We start from the raw sequence: 22,264 nt of genomic DNA, 5'->3' as shown, positions 1-22,264 counted from the left end.
TACTGTACCTCAATCCAAATGGTTTTAAAAAAAGATCAATTAAATCGATTAATTTCATTTTAAAACAACTTTGTAATGGTATAGGTTGACTTGATTAACAACTCGTATCAGAGAAATTGATCTGATTGGATTGTAGGAATATAATTCGATTAATTGTTTCACACCTAATGGATTTTTGATTTAAAATAACAGCTATTCTCTTTTTTTAAAACTAAACCTGGTTTCACTTTAAGATGTTGAATTAAGTCTTCTATTTAAAACTAACTTTGTGATTCTAGTGTCAGTCAAAATGTCAGAGACAATTCTTTTCCTTGTCTTTGTGGTTGTAATCGCTCACAGCAACAGGCTGATAACCTCCTTCAAAACTGTCAAGGTTTATGTTAGACTCTATAAAAATTCATGCATATATATTTACCGACCTGACCTTTGTCTCTGGTTTGCACAGAGAAGCCCAACCGATTCAGCTGCTTGACGAAAAGCAAACTAATGAAGACTTTCTGAAAGGCAAATTGATTTTTCTCTGCCTCCCTTCATCAGATCCATCGTCTGCTTCAATACAGCAGGCAGGCGGCAGCCGAGCCGCTGATCATCACTCATTTGTTTAACTGGTTGGCAAAGATGAGACCAGAACACCAGAGAAAGACCGCAAATACAGCTATGATCTCTTCTAAAGACAGACAAGACAGAGCATAATCTAAGGAATGAGAAATATCCAGGATTGGAACTGTCCACTCTGGCTACGAGACAAATCTACATTGACATTTTTCGTGTATATGACAGTTGTGAAAACTATCCCATTTCAACAGTTGTAAGGATGTAAAGTGGAGCTCGTGGGTTTACAGCATGACCTACTTTAGTTCTCCACACATAAACCAAGCCAATGAAATGCAGAGATGCAGTCCAGCTGACACAGACCCTTTCTTTCAAAGGTGGTGTTGTAAATTCCAACCTGTTCAGTACATTTGTTCAGGTACTGCGGTGAATTACTCTCTGATTAGTACATTCTGTTCAGGCATGTATGAGGACGAGCGGGGTCCTAAGGAAAACGAGGGGGGGGGGAGGGGGGCAAGCAGGCTACATGTGGCAAGGCTGTGAGCTCTGTAAAAACTGAAGAAAACTGAAGATAAAAGTTTGAACCGCTCATCTTGTCCTGTGCTCTCTGATCGGAGTCCTGACGCGGATGTAGAAGTCCCAGTCCGAGGAATATATTGCCTCCTTTATTCAACAGGTGGGTTTATAGCCCTTACCTCTGGAGAATCATTCCATCAAACAACGCTGAACACATCAAATGAACAGGTTATGCAACGTTCTCAATCGCAGTAATGACAAAGCAGGTAAACTGAAAAGATGTTCACACGAATGTAGATTTTTAGATGGGGAGTCAGGGCTGTCCAACCAAGATCCTCAATATATACCACCCTTTCTGTTTTAGGCAGCACTTTTCCAGCAGATTACCTGGATCAGGTGGATTCGATCAATCCAAATAAGGACATTCCTTCGGCAAATCGGTAGAAAACAGTGCACACAGAACTGGAAAACAGGCCATGGTAATAGATCTCGAGGATCAGAATTGAGTAGTCCTGGTCTACACCTTCAAATGGTTTTGTTTGTTTCTGCAATACACTCCTGAGTGCAAAGAAAACAGCCCGATAATGCCATGCAGTTACACCAGCTGCTTGTTACCAGAGAAATGGAGGATTAATCATTAACTTTCAATTCTAAGAAAATGTCTTTTTCAGATAACATGTGAATAATGACTTCCAAGTGCTTTGATTTTTTTGACCTGGTGCACATTCAAAGATCCATGTGAATACATTTTTTAAAAGCGAATGTATTATTTGTAAAATCTATTATTAATGTGCTGCTTTGGTTTTAGTCTAAAAGGCTTCAAGGTAGGGGTGTTAAAACCCAGATCCAGGCTATCCTGCACCCCCCCAAAAGTCTCAGTGAAAGCAACTTCTAATTGATGGAGCGCGGCATATATACACAGTGAGCTCAATAAGTATTTGATCACCTTGTGATTTAGCAACTTCTCCCACTTAGAAAACATGGAGGGGTCTAAAATTTTCATCATAGGTGCATTTCCACAGTGAGGGACAGAATCTGAAGAAACATTCAGAAATCACGTTGTACGATTTTTTTTAAACAATTTATTTGTATGTTACTGGGAGAAATAAGTATTTGATCACTTGATTATCAGATAGATTTCTGACCAGCAAAGACCTGCTGGTCTGCTTTTAAATAGTCCAACTCCACTCTGCTCATGATTCTAAATTAGTGGCACCTGTTTGAGGCTGTTAGATTGCATAAAGGCCCCTGTGCCCGCATAAAGGCCCCTGTTCCCCCCCCCCCCCCCCCCCCCCAATCAGTCAGAAGTCTAACTACCAACATGGGCAAAACCAAAGAGATGTCAAAAGACACAAGAGACAAAATTGTAGAACTTCACAAAGCTGGAAGTGGCTACGGGGCAATTGCCAAGCAGCTTGGTGAGAAAAGAACAACTGTTGGAGCGATTGTCAGAAAATGAATTAGGCTAATGATGACTGTCAATGTCCCTCGGACTGGGGCCCCTCGCAAGATCTCACCTCGTGGGGTATCGATGATGCTAAGGACGGTGAAGAATCAGCCCAGGACTACACGGGAGGAGCTGGTCAATGACCTGTAGAGAGCTGGGACCACCGTTTCCAAGGCTACTATAAGTAATACATTAAAACGTCATGGTTTAAAATCATGTATCGCACGGAAGGTTCCCCTGCTGAAGTCAGCCCATGTCAAGGCCCGTCTGAAGTTTGCCAATGACCATCTTGATGATCCAGAGGAGTCATGGGAGAAAGACTTGTGGTTAGATGAGACCAAAATAGAACTTTTTGGTCTTAACTCCATTCGGCGTGTTTGGAGGAGGAAGGAGGAGCATCATCCCAAGAACACCATACCTACAGTGAAGCACGGGGGTGGAAGTATCATGGTCAGGACGACTGCACTGTATTAAGGAGAGGATGAACGGGGCTCCGTATTGTGAGATATTGGGCAAAAACCTCCTTACCTCAGTCAGAGCATTGAAGATGGGTCGTGGCTGGGTCTTTCAGCATGACAATGACCCGAAGCACACAGCCAAGAAAACCAAGGAGTGGCTCCGTAAGAAGCATATCAAGGTTCTGGAGTGGCCTAGCCAGTCTCCAGACCTAAATCCAATAGAGAATCTTTGGAGGGAGCTCAAACTCTGTGTTGCTCAGTGACAGCCCTGAACCCTGACAGATCTAGAGAAGATCTGTATGGAGGAGTGGGCCAGAATCCCTGCTTCAGTGTGTAGAAACCTAGTGAAGAACTACATGAACTGTTTGACCTCTGTAATTGTTAACAAAGGCTTCTGTAGCAAATATTAAAGTTGTTTAACCCAAGTGATCAAATACTTGTCACAGTAATAGACAAATAAATTGTTTTTAAAAATCGTACAACGTGATTTCTGAATGTTTCCTCAGATTCTGTCCCTCACTGTGGAAATGCACCTATTATGAAAATTTTAGACCCCTCCATGTTTTCTAAGTGGGAGAACTTGCTATATCAAATACTTATTGACCTCACTGTATATATCTACACACTCATCCATCTATCTATATCTACATATCCATCCATCCATCCATATGTGTGTGTGTGTGTAAGATTTTATGATTAGTTTTTAATGGAAAATCTGTTCAGTGTTGGCTTTAAATGACTTATTTCTCTCTTTTCTTTAGTAGTTTTTCTATGTTCCTCTAGTGTTTAAGGTGTTTTGGTGGAGTTATCCATTCCATTAGGACCAACAGCTTCCTCTAAAGTTCTTACAGATGAGTCCATGTCACACACTTGGGGACATTTAGCACATCCTTCGCCTGACACACTGGCAAAGACTTCCATTTGAAGCTGGTCTTGGTGCAGTCAAGGGACGCGGCGAGCTCAAAGCTTTTCTTCCTTTTCTGTGAAACAGATCGTTTCAGGGCTAATCTCTGTCTTCCCAGAAGTGCAGAGGAGGTGGCTTTGAGGGTCAGCTTTACAAAAGGACTCTGGCACATTTACAGAGCAGGTTTAGCTGAAGTGACTTGCAGATTTTATTACAACCTTATTTTATTAGTTGTTGGAGTGATTACACTATTTTTTTGAACTATAAGGAGCACCAGATTATAAGGTGGACCATGACTGTCAGATAAATAATGTCACTACACTACTCAGAATGCCCACAAGGGCCCAGCGGCTGATGAGGGGTTAATGGGATGTATTCCTCATGTGTTGTTCTTCACGTTTGTTTCTTTTATCTGAAATAATCATCCTTCACGGAGGACAACACAGTAGTCAAACTTAAATGACATTGTCTCTTAACATTGCTCAGTCAGAACACATAAAATACAAACCAATACTCTGACTTTTTCACTTCAGTATGTTGAACAGAAGGCCCAACATGCATCACTCCGCCAGGCACCTGACTACAATACCCATCATGCTCCAACAATTCATTGAGGGTTGCGGCTTCATTTAGACATTTTTTTGCGTGCCATGTGACACAGAAAATTGGTTTTAGGTCAGTTAACACCGCCAGTACTCATATATTGTACTTTAATCACAAAACTTTTTATATCTTAGCCAAAAGCCCAGTTAACTATAATTTGTACCTTTATTTTAGCCCTTAAATCCACACTATTTGCATGTGACTGATGCTCACATTGACCACTTTTTTCATATTTTTCCCTGATTTGGTTCAAAGCTTCAGTTCTGTTTTTTTGGCTCAGAGTTTTCTATAAATGTTCATAATAGTAATAAATATAAAAAGAAAAACAGTTCACAGTTTAAAAAAAGGAAACATCAGTTTATCCCCAAAACAAACAGAAAGCGACTCTGTAATTATCAGCATCTATCACAGCAGACATCGGAGGCGTGCAGACACACTCATCTCTTTGGTTCGCCATGTTTGGTGGATGCAGGATGCACCCTGAATTATTCAGTGTGTATACTCTGCTCACCGCTCTCCACAGTAAATTGATCTGGGCACACCGCAACACAGAGCCGCGCTTACATCTGGGAGCAAAGAGGAAAACAAACCACAAAAAAATGAAGTTTAAACCATAAGGGGGTGGTGGGGGGGCAGAGGGATTCAGAGCACTAATGAAGAGAGGGCTGGTGCACACCGCACACGACAAAATAACCTGAGCAGGCAGCACAGAGGAAACAGGGAAGATTCCCATTTACCCGTGACATGCATGGCAAAAACACACACGTACTGTATTTTTCACACTATAGGGCACACCAGATTATAATCCACACCTTCAATGAATATTCTGTTTTGAAATTTATGGAAGGTGCATAAAGCGAGGCAAAAGAACCCAAGATAACTCCAATTTTAAATTCAATTCAATTTTATTTGTATAGCATAAAATCACAACAACAGTCGTCTAGATGGGCTTTGTGCAGATAAATTTAGTGTAAAACCTAAAATAAAAAGGATCATGAATACATAGAATTCAATAGAAAAATTCTAAACTGAACTACCTAAACTAAACTGGATAAGTCAATCAGTCAGACTATTAACTGCATACACAGTAATAATAGAACTTGTTTGTAACACGCCACTTTACCCACATTAGCATATTCAAAATTCCTGAAACTACCGACCTTATTTGCAACTCGTGAAAAAAACCTGACAGGCACAGCTAAAACACACACTACTGTGACTATGCCAACTCCAAACCTCGTTAGTAACACGTAGGAGAGGTTGAGGGTTCTGAGTGATTTCCTTGATGTTCCCAGGACTCCACTCTTTTGGACTGAGATCTGGATGCTGTTCATGGGGTCTGCTGGAGTTATTCTCCCACCTTGGGGGAGGTCACAGCCCCAAGGTTTCCACTGTGGCCTTCCTCTTCTACGTTCCTTCCAGCTTTTACAGCGGGACAAAAAAGTATTATTCATCCACCAATTGTGCAAGTTCTCCCACTCAAAAAGAGGAGAGAGGCCTGGTTATCTGTATAAAAGACACCTGTCCACAACCTCAAACAGTCACACTCCAAACTCCGCTATGACCTAGACCAAAGAGCTGTCTAAGGACACCAGATACCAAATTGTTGACCTGCAACAGGCTGGGAAGACTGAATCTGCAGTTGGTAAGCAGCTTGGTGTGAAGAATTCAACTGTGGGAGCAATTATTAGGAAATGTAAAACAAACAAGACCACTGATAATCTCCCCCCATCTGAGGCTCCCCAAAATCTCACCCTGTGGGGTCAAAATGATCACAAGAACGGTGAAAGACCTGCAGAGAGCTGGGACCAAAGTACCAAAGGCTACCATCAGTAACACACTAGACCGTCAGGGACTCAAACCCTGCAGTGCCAGACGTGTCCCCCTGCTAAAGCCAGTACATGTGCAGGCCCGTCCAAAGTCTGCTAGAGAGCATTTGGATGATCCAGAAGAGGACTGGGAGAATGTCCTATGGTCAGATGAAACCAAAATAGAATCCTCTACATTGAAAATGATTTTACTTTTTAGTTGCTGTAAAAACAGAAATGCCCTCACTGTGGGATTATTTTAGCCCCATCTTGTCCTACTAGTGTCTACATTATGAAACCTTTTTAAAACTTCACCCTGATTTTCTGAAAGATTTTCCTTCATATCATTTTTCATATAGCTGTATATATTTCTCCTCAACTGATTCTTCCCTTGTAACCCTTGTTCTAATTATGTAATTACCCACAACTCCTGCAGATAAAAAGTTAATTAATCTAATTTAAAATAAAAGTAAATTTGATTGTATTAATTTGTTAAATAAAAATAAACTTTGACATTTATGTGAAATTATTTCAGTATACATGTAAACAAGAGCTCTTCTTAGAGGGACGGCAGCACCGATGCCCACTGCAAAGACTAAACCGAAACTCCCAGTTCCTGTAAATAAAAAAAGAACGATTGCAAAAGAGCAGAACTGAACTGATGTGGAACCAGAAGGCTGTCAGACAACGTCGAACCAGTTCTTCCTCTCTGTTATCGCCCCCATCCTAACCTTCTACAAAAAAAAACCATACAGGCTGAACAAAGTGATGAATCATGTTTGAAGCGGATTTTGAAACAAAAATCACTGGAACTAGATCATTTCATCAGGTGCCATTTTAAACTACGTATGGTCTGGATCTAAAAACACAATTCCCCTCTGTGGTTGGATCTGAGAAATATAAAAAAACTGTACTGGGATTCATTTTTATAAACCACGTTTTGTTTTAATTTAGGAAATTACCATTGTGGTCAACAGAAATGAATGGAAATAGCAGCTTCTCTGGGTCCATTATGACATTAAATTCTCCGGTAGAACCAGGTTTAGTTACATCATAGTGGGTCAATAGCCCAATTTTAAAGACTAAGACTGACTTTAAAATGATTCAAAACACAACAGTGAGTTGTGTTGCACATGCTCAGTCACTGGACAGTAAAGAGTATGACTGTTAGCGTTAGAAATAAGGAAAAAAAATGGTTAAGGAAAAAAGGAATATTTGGTTGTCCTCCCCAATCTTTGGTTGTCCTTCGATACCAATATTCAACAGCAACGAAACCTACTCAGATGTCAGTACTTACATCTTTGTTTCTTCTATACATCTAATATCAACTGCCTCTTATGATGGACATTTAAAAAAACTCTTTAAATATTATAAACAAACATTTTACTAAATATTGAAGCATCTGGTTACACAAAGTATTGCCATGTAAATCAAATATTATTCCGGTCAAATGAAAATACTTTATCTTACCCTATAATATATCAGAAAATTAATTACATTAACCAACACTGTAACCTAATGAGTATTTTTAGAAACCTTGTATGGACTGGGACTAGTACAGCATTCCAAATATAAAGTAATATTTACATGTGATGAAAAGTTGTAATATGATATAACATCTATTTCAAACAAACACCTGTGTAAATGATGCCAAGTTTATATTGTGCGCTGCAGTAGCAGTAAAGACTAATATCCCTGATCTTTTAAACCAGACATGCAGGTGCTATGTTGTCATTTTGCGATGTCTTCGGGCGTACTTGGTTCGTTCAGACGTCACGTGACATCATTCGTGTACAATTGGTTTTATCTTAAAAAGTCGGACGTCGGTTTCCCAAAAACTTTGAAAAATAGTCAAAAACTACCAAAATGCAAAAGACCAGGTTGTCACACGGACAACCATCAGGTTCATTTTTGGTTGTCCTCCGGGTAATCGGGTTGTCTCGATAAGGATAACCACTTATTTCGAATGCTGACCTCACAATCAAAAGGTCATACCCCCCAAATTCACATCAAATAAAAATCTTTCAAACAAAAATGTACCTCAACTTAAATTTATATCAAATAGAAAAAAGCCTTTCTTGGACCAAATTCTATGTCCTTTCTCTGTTATAAAGTTACTCTAAATTCGAAATAAAATTTGGTCTTTAGGCAAGGCAAGGCAAGGCAAGGCAAGTTTATTTGTATAGCACAATTCGTACACAAAGTAATTCAAGGTGCTTCACAAAACAGAAAAATGCATTAAAATCACAATACATCATAGAAATAATCAACATAAAATTTACTTTAAAAGAAAAGGAAAAAAAAAAAAGATTTAAAAAGAAAGGAAGGAAAGAAAGGTGCAGATAGGACCTTTCAGTCATATACACGGCTAAACAGAAATGTTTTAAGTCTAGATTTGAACATGAACACAGAAGAGGCCTGTCTTACGCCTTCAGGGAGGCTGTTCCAGATTTTAGCTGCAGAATATTGAAACGCTGATTCCCCTTGTTTAGTTCTGACTCTGGGCATCAACAGGAGGCCGGTCCCTGAGGTCCTCAGAGTACGAGATGGTTCATATGGCACTAACATGTCAGAGATGTACTTTGGTGCGTGGCCATGGAGAGACTTGTACACAAGCAGAGCTGCTTTGAAGTCTATTCTTTGAGGTACAGGGAGCCAGTGCAAAGACCTGAGCACAGGACTAATGTGATCACACTTCCTGGTTTTGGTCAGGACTCGAGCAGCAGCATTCTGGATGTACTGAAGCTGTTTTACAGCTCGTTTGGACAGGCCGGTGAGCAGGCCGTTACAGTAGTCTAACCTACTGGAGACAAATGCATGGATAAGTATCTCCAGGTCTCGCTTTGAGATTATGTTTTTGATTTTGGCAATGTTTTTCAGGTGGTAAAATGCCGCTGATGTTACTGACTTGATATGGCTGTTAAAGTTCAGGTCAGAGTCCATGATTACCCCTAGATTTCTGACTTGATTTGAGGGTTTAAGAGACAGAGAATGAAGGTAGCTGCTGACAATTTCTCTTTGTTTCTGTGGGCCAAAAACAATAACTTCGGTCTTGTCTGAGTTTAGCTGTAGAAAGTTGTTCTGCATCCACGCGCTGATCTGTTGGAGGCAGTGGTTGAGAGAATCCACCGGCCCATATTCACCTGTTGTCAGTGACACATAGATCTGAGTATCATCTGCATAATTGTGATAAGATATGTTATTACTGCGTATTAACTGCCCTAGTGGCAGCATGTAGAGGTTGAACAGAAGGGGTCCCAGGATCGATCCCTGGGGCACACCACAATTCAAGCCCATGTAGTCTGAGACACAACTCCCAATTTCAACAAAATATTTCCTGTCTTCCAGATAAGACTTGAGCCAACTTAGGGCAGATCCAGAGATGCCAACCCAGTCTTGGAGTCTGTGCAAAAGGATCCCATGATCAACAGTATCAAAGGCAGCACTCAGGTCTAGCAGGATTAAGACAGAGACTTTTCCATCATCAGTGTTCAGGCGGATGTCATTGGTTACCTTTAAGTTTATCAAAGAACTGACCTGGTTTCAGCTCTATTTGTTTTAAAAATCTGATTTGATCTAAAAGTCAATGGGTGTCCCCTGATCAAATGTCATTAAGTTAACTATAGCCTCAGAGATCTGCCGCTGAAATTCTGCTTCAGTAGTAAATGTCACTGAACAAAGCAAACTCAGCTGGGAAGACATCTACCAAATGAATGGATGGAGATTGGTATTCAGTGTTCCCTCATTGTGGTTCCTCCTTCACGGTCTAGACGTTTTTCACATTTCTTTCGGGACAATTTTGCATTTTTTTTCTAATTTATTTATTTATTTGTTTTTAGAGGTCATTGTGTTCTGCATCCTGATTGGCTGTGCACCTTGTGGATCCATCTCTTCCGTGTCATGTCTCTTGTACAGAGTGCATTAAACCTGCCATAGTCTCATAAGTCTTAGATCTTGGCTTCCATTCTATAATACTGGATTTATTTTTCTGTGAAAGCTTGAATTTTGAAAGTTTAGACAAAAGGGGAAAAGTGTGAAAATGTTTATTTCTGTCTGGGAAAAATGTATAAAGTGTTTACAGTAGTAGTGAGAGGCTCTGAAAGCTGTTGATTCACTTTGAACAAAGGCCAAAAAAGCTGATCATGTAAAATCCTCCAACCAGAAAGCAATTAAACAGCAGCAACCACACCAGCAACTTTAGTGCAAAACGGCACTGCTTGTTGAGAGTTTCTGCAGCCAATGCCAGGAATGCAAGAAACAGTTAGAAAAAAAAGAAAACCAATAATAAGCTGAGTCAATATTCAAGCCGATGGGGACTGGTGTGTTAAAATTCTAGTCCTCTCGTGGTAAAAGGAGAGAAGGTAGGATGAGGAGATTGAAAAATAAATGGAGTATGTGATTGACAGCCTGTGATTCTCAGTATTAAGCTGGGGGTGGGGGTGGGGGGGGTGTTGACTCAGCCAACCATAAACTCAAAAGTGCTTGAGACGTGCTAATATTGAATATCCCAGAGTATTCAGCATCAGCGGAGCACGAGAGTCGGCGTTAAAAGGTCTCATTCGGCTTTACAAAATGAAATATGGATCCAAATGAAAAGAAGAAACTTGTATTTTACTTTGAAAGACTGTATAATTAAAGAAAAGGGACGTTAACTGAAATAATGCAGCCCTTTCTGATAGGAACTCCCATAGTACTCTATCTCTGCACTGAAACAGTAGTTAACATTTAAAAAGAGGACAAGAAAAAAAATACCTTTTTTGACATTTACTTTTGTGAATCCGACAACTCTAGTAGTTAGCGCATCCCTGCTGACATTTCAAACCAACACTCCAGCTCGTTTACATAAAAATCATTAACAATAACATGAATGTATGTTTTAAATGAATCATTACACCTAAAAGCTTTTTTCTCTGCAATAAGCTTAAGGTGCTAACTGGGCTTTCGTTGTAAGCAAGTTGAGTACTAATGCTAAACACAGACTTTAATTAAGCCCGTCTGGTACAGAAAAAGAACAAATAACAATAAGTCGAGCAGTGCTTCATCATCGTCAAAACATCAAGTGTACAAAAATCATAAACTCAACAGTACTAATGGTACAGCCTACATTTGTAAATGCTATGCCTTAATGTCACAAAAGCAAAAAGAAAAGTTTAAGAAAGTTGAACTATTTTCCACCGTAACTACTGAAACTCACAATGAATGTAATCCTTAGGTATTCTGAAGTGAAGAAAAGTAGCTTTGCACTAATACGCGACACTTTACAGTAGTAGCAATCACCTGATTCTGTCGTGGCCTTGTGCTGTTATGGTACACTTTACATCAGTAATGTGCCTCATAACGGTGCATCAGAATCAGCCGATTCACGTTGATCGCATCAGCAGCCGAGGAGTTCCGATAGGTCAAAGAGGGCGTTGTTAAGGTGTTGCCAAGGACACTTCTTGATCTTACACAAAACTGTGTATATGAATAACTGTATAAAGGGTGTATCCTTGAAATATAAAAAAAAAATAGTTGATTGATGTAGCATATAGCTTCTTTTTTGGTATTTTTCATTTTCTTACCATCTATTAAAAAAAGCAATAAATGACCTTTCCATAGAGTTAATCTTTTCTTGCAATACATGTTCTTCTTATTTGGGTTTTTTTCAGGTTTATGCAGACTTTCTGTCAAAAATAATGATTACAAAAATACAACAAACCACAGTAAATAATCCAGGAGAAAACATCAATTAAACACGGTCTGCAATGAAATGTCTTTGCATAGATTTGACATTCAGAGCCCCACGCGGCCGCATTGTCCAGCATATATCAGCATCTATAGCACAGAGAATGCTAATAATCCTGTATTCAGCGTTTAGAATGCTAATGACCCTAAAAAAGATAAATGCAAAGCACGGCTAAGTGTGATCCATCGTATCCCCTCTGCAGCTTTGTATCTACTTTCACAATTAAATGCATCAAATTCCTGATTGGTACATGACATTATAAAAGAAATGAGTCTTTGCTGGTTATAGGTGGACTCCACGTTAACAGATGACAGGTTTATCAGCTAAAAGTCTCAATCTGATCATCTTATGATCTATTGGAAAGTGTTCCTGGTGGTCTTTTAATTATGACATTTTTAGCCCAAAGCTAAAAAGCTGTGTGGTTTTCTGAGGTAGTTTCTGCAGAGCGGCAGGAGTTTTCACCTCTGAGCTGTGGGCGGGACCGAGCTTTTATTTATGACTTTGAGTTGTCAGGTAAAACATGCCGTTTAATGTTTTAATGCTGTGGTTTGTGCAGAGGCATGCACAAACACACTCGGATCTGCCAACAGACATCGAAGGTGAATATGGGAGTTGTTTTTTTCCCTTCAAATTAAAAGTTTGAGGTGATTTAGTGTTTACATTTTCAGCAGTGAAAGAAAAAGATGTTGTAGGAAACATTTTTAAATTAACTAAGTTTTGTTCAACCATATTTTTAGACAAATGTCTTAATTTGTTTTAATTATTTTTAACAAATAGCTTTGTTGTGCTTTGGGTGGTTTTAAATAAATCCTGATTAAAGTGAAAATAAAATGATCTAATGCTGTTTAGTCAAAGTAAACAATCAGCATCAGCAGATTATAATAATCTCTCCCTTTATTGCTGGCAGGATTAAGACGGCCTCATTGTTGTGACATTGGTTTATCCGTCTCACTTCAGGTTGGTTTTCACCGTTCAGAGGAGACGTCCCGTAGAATTTTGTGTACAGTTTAAACCTTTTTGAGCTCGTCTGGCTCTGTGGTTTCAAGCAGGTGGTTTGAGGTTGGTTTGCCCCGCAGACAGACCGCTGGAAAACAACAATGACCAACAAAAATGCCATCTCAAAAAGAATGCATTTGGGACAAAGTCCTTGCTCTGCTCCATTCTGATGCATTCATGTGAATGTATGTTAGCTTGGGGTGTGAGGGGCTGTAAGCTATCAGGAAACGGGTAACCAGAGAGCTCCAGGTTATGGGAGCTGGGAAGGGGGTGGGGTTGTTCTGCACCAACCGCCCCGCCCACAACTCGGAGGTGAATTTCTAAATAACTGATGTCGCTCTGCAGAAACTATGTCCTAGAAAACGACAGCATTTTTATTTTGCCCGAAAACGGGCAAACATTGTAGTTAAATGCCAGGCTCTGGTTTCTATTCCAACAGCAAAAACAACGATGGGGAGAAGAAACGTGGAGCCGGTTAGTCTACAAATGAATATATCCTGTTCAAACACGGACATGAATTTTCTTTAGAAGACTAGGTCGTGTCAACAGGACAGCTGTTCACAGCAGGAAGTAGAAAAGGCACACTTGCATACACAGACGCCCAGAAAGGGTTTCACTGCAAATGTCCGTCTGTCCACACATCAGGTCAGATTGTAGCACTACACCCCAAGCTTTAAGAGGAAGTCTGAGGAGTAGTTGATGAATTGGTATTTCAGCTATTCGGCTAATTCTTTAGCCCTCCTCTTCCTACGGTACAAAAACACTCTGCAGACTCTGAAAGTGTCCCACCACCCACCAGAACCTCATGTCTGAGATAAGCTCTTTATTAAAACTGCAAAAGGAGCTGGACAATGAGTCTGATCTTTTTTACACACCAAGTCAGTTCAACACGCCAACATTTCAAATGGACCAATACCACGAAGTGAAAGATAAACCTGTAACAAGACACGTGTTCAGTGTGTCATTTGACCTGCAGATAAGCATTTCTGAGGCGGATGGGGAAACCGGAGAGCACACTTTAACTCCTGTTGATGTTCTTATCATTTCCCAGAAGGCAACTGTCAACAAAGCAGCTGTTAAAACCATTGACTGTAAATCAGAACTGGAATGAGCGAGTGTGGTGATGACTTACTTCTGGCTCCAACCACATGAAGTCAATTCAGTCACAATAGACATGTTGGAGCAATACGCCGTCAGTTAGCAACGATTGGTCCAAGGGGGTCTAAATCAATGTTTCTATGGCAACCAGTCCAGCCAATCAGAGTGAGCTTGTTGGAAGTCCACATGCCTTAGATGGATTATGAGGAACATGTTTAAAAGGTATCAGAGCAGGAATGATTATTCTGAACGATAGAATGACTAAATAGAAGTCTGTGCGATTTTGGGTTCTAAGAACCAGCAAGTACTTCCTGTTTGGAAAGCCAGGGGAGGAGTCACTCAGTCCAGTCCTCATATACAGTCACCGGATTAAGCAGATTCTCAATGACAAAGATGTAATACCTGCTGACATTCTGTGATTGAAAAAAAAACAAAAATTTAGGATTCCTTTTCAGATGTCAAACCAAAACAATTTGCAGAAATTTGAAGAAAGAAAGAAAAAAAGCTGTATTTCTACCATCTACAAGGACTACCATTATACATTTTGGATCATGTAGTGCTTCTCTGTTTGACAGCCAGTGTTCTCGTTTTTACCTCCACCCCCCCACTGATCCTGACTCCAAACCCTCTGTGATTGTGAGCGAAGCTCCCGCCTGCACACCGTGAGGCGGGCGGGGTCCTCCACAGACCCCCATTTCCATCAGAGAAACAGGTTTAGCTTGTCGAAGGACAGCGGCGGCCGCCCTACAGGAGCCCCCCCCCCACTGCAGCCGCCAAACATAACTGCTTAAAAAAAATAATCAGAAAATCTGGAATTTTTTTTCATTTTGTCTCTCACAGTTGAGGTATACCTATGTTGAAAATCACAGCCCCCCTATCTTTTTGGTGGCTGACTGAATATTTTTGCCACACTGGATATGGAGAGCCTAAAGAGCCAAAATTAAATCCAACAAAAAAATGAACACATATAGTAAAAACATCAATAAAAATAAGAGTAAATGCATATGGAGATGACCACGACTGTATTATTGTTGATATGTCTTTAGAGTCACCCCGACGAAAGTAATCACTTCCTCAAGAATTGTTCAGGCCCCAAGACTCATGGGACATGGAATAAAACACAACACATTTTTCACAACATGAGGCGTTAGTTATTTGAGACACAAAATCAATTACCAAAGAAAGGTCTATTGCCATCCATAAGAGGATTAGAAGGAGCACTGTCATTTTTAAAAAAAAATTAAGGTTTCTAGTAGCAGGGATGGAATGAAAAATATGATACTGGTTTTTTATAGCTTTTTTGTTACATATTCCAGAGTCTCTTCCTTCTATGGACAATTATTTGATGTTTTTCATATAGAATTATGTAAACGCATAATAAAATATATAAATGTTGATTTACATATTTATACATTTTGGGGTTTTTAACTCACTTTTAGCTCCCCATATAAAAACTCAGCAAATGCTGAGTCCCAATAAAAGTCCCAATTTTTAATTTTTGGATTACTATACCACCATAGAACCTCTGCCGCCTAAAGCTATGCACATATCAGACATTTGACATGCATTCAAGAATGTGCTTCTTGAACAGGCGTTTAACCCATGGTGTTCACACTAGACAAGAAGGGAGGGGCTTCTTCTTCTTCTTCTGTTTTACAAGTGCATGTTTGCCACCTGCAGTTGGAAGAGGCTTGGTGTGAAACGTCAAAGCGGTGCAAATCTGGTGAATCGTGCTCCAGACTTTCTCTTTCACAGCTCTGTTTTGATTTATGAAACACTTGGTGTCATAGAATTCCAGTTAAAATAAAATGTAATCATCAAGTTTGAAAATAATCAACACTTCCGTAAATGAGAATAGACGCCATCAATTTAACACCAAATCAGAGGCCCTGACTGGGACCCGGTTAAACTTGCAACGTGTGGTTAACAGCCACACGTTTTGTACGTAGAGGCCGGAAACGGTTGTAGAAACCTGTGTAGCTACGCACAAACGCATGAAATTATGGTGGGAATTGGGCGCTTGAACGCTTCTTCCAGAGGGGGGTGTGGCCGTAGCTTAACACAGAAATAAGAGAACTTTATATTTATAAAGAAATATCTTACTGATTTTTTTTCTAAACAAAGTCACCTTCAGTGTTCTGTAGATGAAGTGATCTGAAAAGAATGAAACTTCCTGATGTCACTTTAAAGACCGCTTACACAAAAAATCATGTAGTAGTAATAATAATAATAATAATAATAATAATAATAATAATAATAATAATAATAATAAACCCAGATCATTCATCCTGAATGCCTCCCAGCCTTCAGTGATCAGTGTCAGGAAGCCTCCTTCCTTCGCTTTAGGGATTATCTGCTGTTTACAATATGGGTCAAGATGTGACTTAGTGGTTTCAGGTTAGTCTGCTTTTGTTGGGACAAACTGGTCTAACGGGTTGTCCCGCCTTAAGGGGGGTGAAGCGACTACCCAAACATGATTTTTATTTTTTGTGCTTTATCAATATAATAGAAAATGAATAAACAGCATAGAGCCACTTTGCCTCTCTATCAACAGGAGCTTTGTAGGAAGTCCTGAGTTGACTCACCTCCTTGACTTTGGCCCGTCTCTCCCTGGTTTCGGGGTCCCGGGGTTCGCTGCCTATCGCCCCGGGCGGGCGGTGGAACTCAACGGACGGTAGATCGTTGGCCTTCTTCCCGTTTTGATCCGAACTGTTCGGAACTTTGTTCTTGTCAGAGAGGATGTCGTTTTTGATGTCGTCTGGCCGCTTCTGGAGGATATCCTTGGCCTCCAGCAGCGCCTTGTCGTGGTCTTTTCGGATCTTATCCAAAACCCGGCCATCGTTTCCAGCCGAGCCGGGCTCACTGCCGTCCGGACCGGTGCGCGTGTTCGTCTCCACCGCGGAGGAACGAAAGAAAACTCCGCTCAGCAGCTTGGACGAGTCCGGCAGGAAGAAAATAGCCCCGAAACACAAGGTAATGAAGGCGCTGAACACCAGCAGCAAGATGAATTTCTCCGTCAACCTGAAAGAAGTGGCGCTGACAGACTTCCTATTCGGGGTAGAGGTGAAAGGCAGAAGAGTTGCGACTGGCATTTTTCCTTTCCTCCGCGAACAATTTCAACAACTAGATTCACGAGCCTTTGCTTCGAGCTGTTCCTTCAAGCCGCGCGGCGCTCAGCTTTGGTTTATTCCGCCCAAGAATCCATTTCCGGAGGATAAATGTCGCTTAAGTGAAGCCGCTAGAGAGTGGAAAAGTTGTTGAGGTGAGCAGCCAGTGCCCATGCCGATACCCCGCAGACAGAGTGCTGTTGTCGGCTCACTCAGACAGGAAGCAGTGAGGGGGAGGCGTGGCTTACGGACCCAGTGGGTAACGATTCTGCGCTTCTGATTGGTGCACGGGATAGAAGGCGTGGTCTCCCAATGATTTGGTGCAAACCTACCAAGACAGTCATAAAGAGAGTTAGAGAGAGATAAGAAGTCTCAGTACCAGCAAGGTAAAGACAGAATCAGTGATTATGAACGTCCAGAAACCCGAGGATCAGTAAATTCTCTCGAACAATTTCATACGTGAAAAAACTTTTTTATACACAGATAAAAAAAATAAAAATAAAAAAAATTAAATCAGGACTTTGAACCACCCCCTTTGGGACCAGCCCAACCTTGTAGTCTAATACAAACCATGGCTGTGTCCGAATTCCCACCCTGACCCCTATTGAGTGCATTATAGTGCATTTGGCATTTTAACTGCTGTCCAAATCTACAATTCCCAAATCGGGTGCCCTGGAAACTAACCCAGAAGTTTCTGCGAATGCATTGATGCTCACTGGATTGGTGAATATTGACCACAAAGCACTGCACTGGAACAATTTTTGCCAAAAAATGTATTTCAATGTATTTTTTTATTCAATCATCAACGCTTTTGTCTTCAGAAGACAGTGAACTCATAAATGATCATCGCAAAACACTCATATCAATTTTAACTTTGTGAAATCGATGACGTCATATCCGCCTTTAAAAATAAAAAAAGCAGTGAGCATGATTTCTGAATTGCTTTTAGTATTCAAGGCCATACTTAGTGCTGCACTGTATGGGTTTTTTACTAGTTAGGGTGGAAATTCGGACAGAGCCCATGTCTGAATTCCTTCACGAATTCCTAACCGCTAAAAGACTTTTTTTAGTGACTATCTATTGGATTTTAACTTAATTGTTTTTTCATGCCTAATATAATGTCAGCCTTTTGCAGAAGAAAAGTAACACATAGAATAAACATTGACATATTACAAATATTCTGCGTTCTGATGATGAAAACTTGGATGATTTATGGAAAACAAATGTACATTCTGCTTGTGTTTGAATACTTTCTCTACTCAGTGCATTATATAGTGCGTTTGTCATTTTGTAGTGTTGTCGAATCTATAGATTTTGGAATTTTACAATTCTAGTCAAAAGATCAGTGTTCAAGAAATTCAAATGTCTGTGAAAAACCAGTTTGTGTCAATGCTCACTATGTTGCCAAATACAGACCACAATGCATTACGCTTGAACAATTTTTCATTTGAAAAAATGGATTTTAATCTATTTTTTCTATTAATAATCAAAGTTTTCATCATCGAAACACAGTGGACTCAGAAATAGTCTTTGTAAAATGTCCATATTTACTTTATTTACTTTTACTACAAATGGGTAACGTCATATTTGCAATTTAATAAAGAAAAAAAAAATTGTCAGAATTGTGTTAAAATCCAGGACACTAGAAAGTCCCGCACTACACAGTGGTTCCTCACTATGTCGTGGTTCACCTCAAATACACAGAGGATTCATAAATAGTCATCATAACATGCTCATATTTTTGTGTTTTTACTCTGGGAAGTCGGTGATGTCATCCCTGCTGTTGGAAAAACAAATAATCCGAAAAAAGTAGTGAGCATTTTGTCCAAATTGCTCTGAAAGTCCTGTGTACTAGATAGTCCTGCACTACTATATAGTTTTGTTTTGTTTTGCTAGGGAGTACAATTCTGTTCTGTGTGAAGAAATGAAAAGTATCCCATTGCAAAAAAAAAGTTTCATTAAAATAAATATTTTGCATTTAATCCTATTAAAATAGTTCAAAGAATGCAGGCTAAATGTTTGGCCTTTACAGATTTCACCAAATCTGGCCCTGTTTGCAAAAAGTACAGACAGCCCCTGCTGTAAACATTTGAAAAAACTTGAAAATCTGGTGGATTTGAGGTAATCTTGCTTACTAGATAGGAATTACTCAAGATGATGCTTAGTGACGTACACAGATACTGCAAGTCAGATAGAAATTGATCAGGATGTTCAGACGTGCTGGAGACAGTGATGACACATGACAAAGAAGCAAAAAATCTGAATAACCTTGTTCTTAAATGAAGGGATCTTAACAAGGGATTTTTTGCAAAAAAGTTTCCAATAATTTTATTATGAAATTTTAATTATGATATCAAGGTAATTATTGAAATCCATACCTACTAGGAAAATATAAATGTGTTCCTAATGAAGATAAGGAATGATAAATTTCGTGTTACTCTTGTGGTATAATGACAATGAAGAATCCTGAATCCTGAATAACTGGTTCAACAAGCTTCTACACCTTTTCAAACCACGTTTACCTATAAAACATGATCCAACTTTTTCTTGCTTCTTTAGATTCATGTCATACTGGTATTGTTTTTAATTTCCTTTTTTTTTTTTACATTTTATGAAACGTCTTTAGTTTGTCTGCAGTGGTACAAACAGAGAAAAGAGAAAATGTGTCATGAAGACTGTCATGAAAAATATGTAATTGCTAAACGATGAAACTAATCCAAAAAGTACAAAATGATAAACTGGCTGCAGATAGCATGAGATCATAAGAGTAACAAACAATAATAAGTATGGTAAAGCAGCCTAATAAAGTAGCCAATAAACATGTCTGAGTCTTGTTTTATTTGGGTTTAATTTAGGATATTAATGTCTGAAAGTGTTAAAGGCTGTAGTAAATCTAAAATTAAAATGAATGCATGTGTTTTAACAACATTTTTTCTGTATTTGAAGTCTTGTTCTCTTTACTTTATGACCTTGTTTTTCTTTTGATAAAGCAATATAGTCATATCTTTTTTTATTTTTGATAAACAGAGCGATCCCATATTAGCTCCTTGTGCACGTTGCAGCTGTCAGAGGACTTGACCTACATATTTCTGTTTAGAATCACAGATGAGTTTCTTCAATTTAATATTGACATGTCCTATACGCCTTGTCTCTTTCTTTGTCAAGAACCATCTTTTGTTTATGGCAAAAGCAAATAGTTTTCTAAATGTTATACACATTCAAACAATTGAGAGAACTATTAACTTTTGTAAAATGCTTGTAGCAGTGGATTTGCTTCATTCTGATTGATCCACTTGCAGACAAATAGATCCATGTATGTCTTCGTTTTCCTCATCTGAGCTGCAGTCTGGATCTAAACTGAACACCTGGATGGCTCCAATATTGTTCGCCCTTTTTGTTGAATGGGTAATGTTAGGTTGGGGTTGCGAGGGGCCTGTAAGATAGTGGGAGAGGACGTAAATAAAGGGATCATGGGAAATGAAATAAGGCTCACTCCATCTCAGCAGTCCTGCCCACAACTCGGACGTGAATTTCGAATGAACCGCTACTCTGCAGAGACTATGTCCTAGAAAAAGACACATGTTATTTCATTTTGGCTAAAAACGACATAATCATAATTAAAAGACCACCAGGAACAGTTTTACAAAAGATCAAAAGACGATCGGAGGGGGATTTTAACGCCAGAGATTTAGTTCCACCGTTGTGTTCTGTGAATAATTATAACTTCTCAATCATTTACACAATTATTGTAGTTTCAACAAATTTTGAAGATGAGAAAAGCAGCTATGGGCTGGCATGCAACACTTTACAGTACCAAAGTGTATACAGTCAATCAGCTGAGTCAGATTGTCTGTGTCAGAATCAGTTGGATTATGTTAATGGCTTAAATGGTCATACGGTTTTGGCAGTTCAAACTGCGTCTGTTATTTTGGGACATCTCTGACAGTTCCTCAAAATACTAAAAATACTTTTTTCTACAACAACAAAAAAAAAAAAACTCTGAGAATTTTTAGAAAGTGATTGTTTAGAGTCCCACTGCAATCAACTTTGGATCTATTTTCAAAACGTTTCCAATTTTGATTGTCGTTTTTAGCCAAAATCAAAAAGCCTGTGTCATTTTTTTAAAGATGTTTTTTACGGAGCAGCAGGTGGGCGCGATTGCTGGCACATTGCTTATATCCCATCATCCCTTTGTTGACACTCTCTCCCACTACCTTAAAGCCCCTTACAACCCCAACCTAACAGTAACGGTGCCACAAAAACGGTGAGCAATATCTTATCTATCCAGCTGTACAACTTAGATCCAGATTCCAGCTCAGACAAGGAAAACAAAGACGTACATGTATGTATTTGTCTGTAAGTGGATGCATCAGAATAGAGCAGAACAGGCCCCCCCCAACTACTGAGACCTTTCTTAAATGGCAAGTTTTTATTTGCTTCTGATCCATAACAGTTTGAACAAATACATACTCAGAAATGCAATCTTAATTTTCTTTTTATATGTCCTCCATCGTTAGAAAAATGCTACAAGAACATGTGGAAAACACCAAAAATACCAAGCTTTTAAGGTATCTTATCATGGTTACGATGAAGTCATCTCAAGGAACTCAACAAAACGATAGTAATAGAGCAGACGTTATTTTCCCCCATTAACCTAGCTAAACAGAGAAAAAAAAAGTTGTTTTAATAGCAATGCATGTCAAATAACATGTTTATTAAAAGAAGAGAAATTGAATTTCTTTCCCCAATACTGTTAACATTCCTCACTGGATTTCTCATTGACCATTTCACCAATCGCTCCTCGGTCCTGGGACTTGTTGATTTGAAAGAGTGTCTGTCATCAGATCTATTATTGATTAACAGATAAGTGGAAAAAGATTGTAAAAATGTTCCATGTGATGATACTACCAGTCAGCTTTTAAATTGCATGGGTTGCAGAAAAACAGAGGTTTACTCATATGCACATTAAAAAAAAAAAACTAACAAAGGTCTTCAAGGTTTGCAAAAAACATCTGACTTCTAATGAAAATGTTTTCATAAATGGATAAAA

General features: G+C 39.3%; 1 protein-coding gene and 1 long non-coding RNA gene across 4 annotated transcripts in view; one reads left to right on the top strand and one right to left on the bottom strand.

Moving 5' to 3' along the window:
- The window catches only part of man1a1 (mannosidase, alpha, class 1A, member 1), a 125,497-nt gene extending 108,051 nt beyond the window's left edge, over positions 1 to 17,446 (bottom strand). Inside the window, exon 1 of one of the 3 annotated variants that reach the window (XM_023953195.2) lies at positions 16,693 to 17,446. In XM_023953195.2, coding sequence (XP_023808963.1) covers positions 16,693 to 17,199 — 507 coding nt within the window. In that variant the 5' untranslated portion in view covers positions 17,200 to 17,446. Of the gene's footprint in view, positions 1 to 1,455; positions 1,582 to 14,141; positions 14,243 to 16,692 lie in introns of those variants that run through there. The other 2 variants (XM_078942574.1, XM_078942575.1) reach the window with 2 other exon arrangements.
- LOC144990061 (uncharacterized) lies at positions 1,197 to 10,263 on the top strand. Its single transcript, XR_013653994.1, has 3 exons — positions 1,197 to 1,334; positions 1,433 to 1,547; positions 10,130 to 10,263. It is a non-coding gene; the product is annotated as an uncharacterized LOC144990061 (long non-coding RNA).
- Positions 17,447 to 22,264: the final 4,818 nt, after the last annotated feature.

Source organism: Oryzias latipes, chromosome 24, assembly GCF_053564925.1.
Source record: "Oryzias latipes strain Hd-rR chromosome 24, Olatipes_Hd-rR_3.1".
Taxonomy (NCBI): domain Eukaryota; kingdom Metazoa; phylum Chordata; class Actinopteri; order Beloniformes; family Adrianichthyidae; genus Oryzias; species Oryzias latipes.
This window is presented reverse-complemented; position numbering and strand designations above follow the sequence as displayed.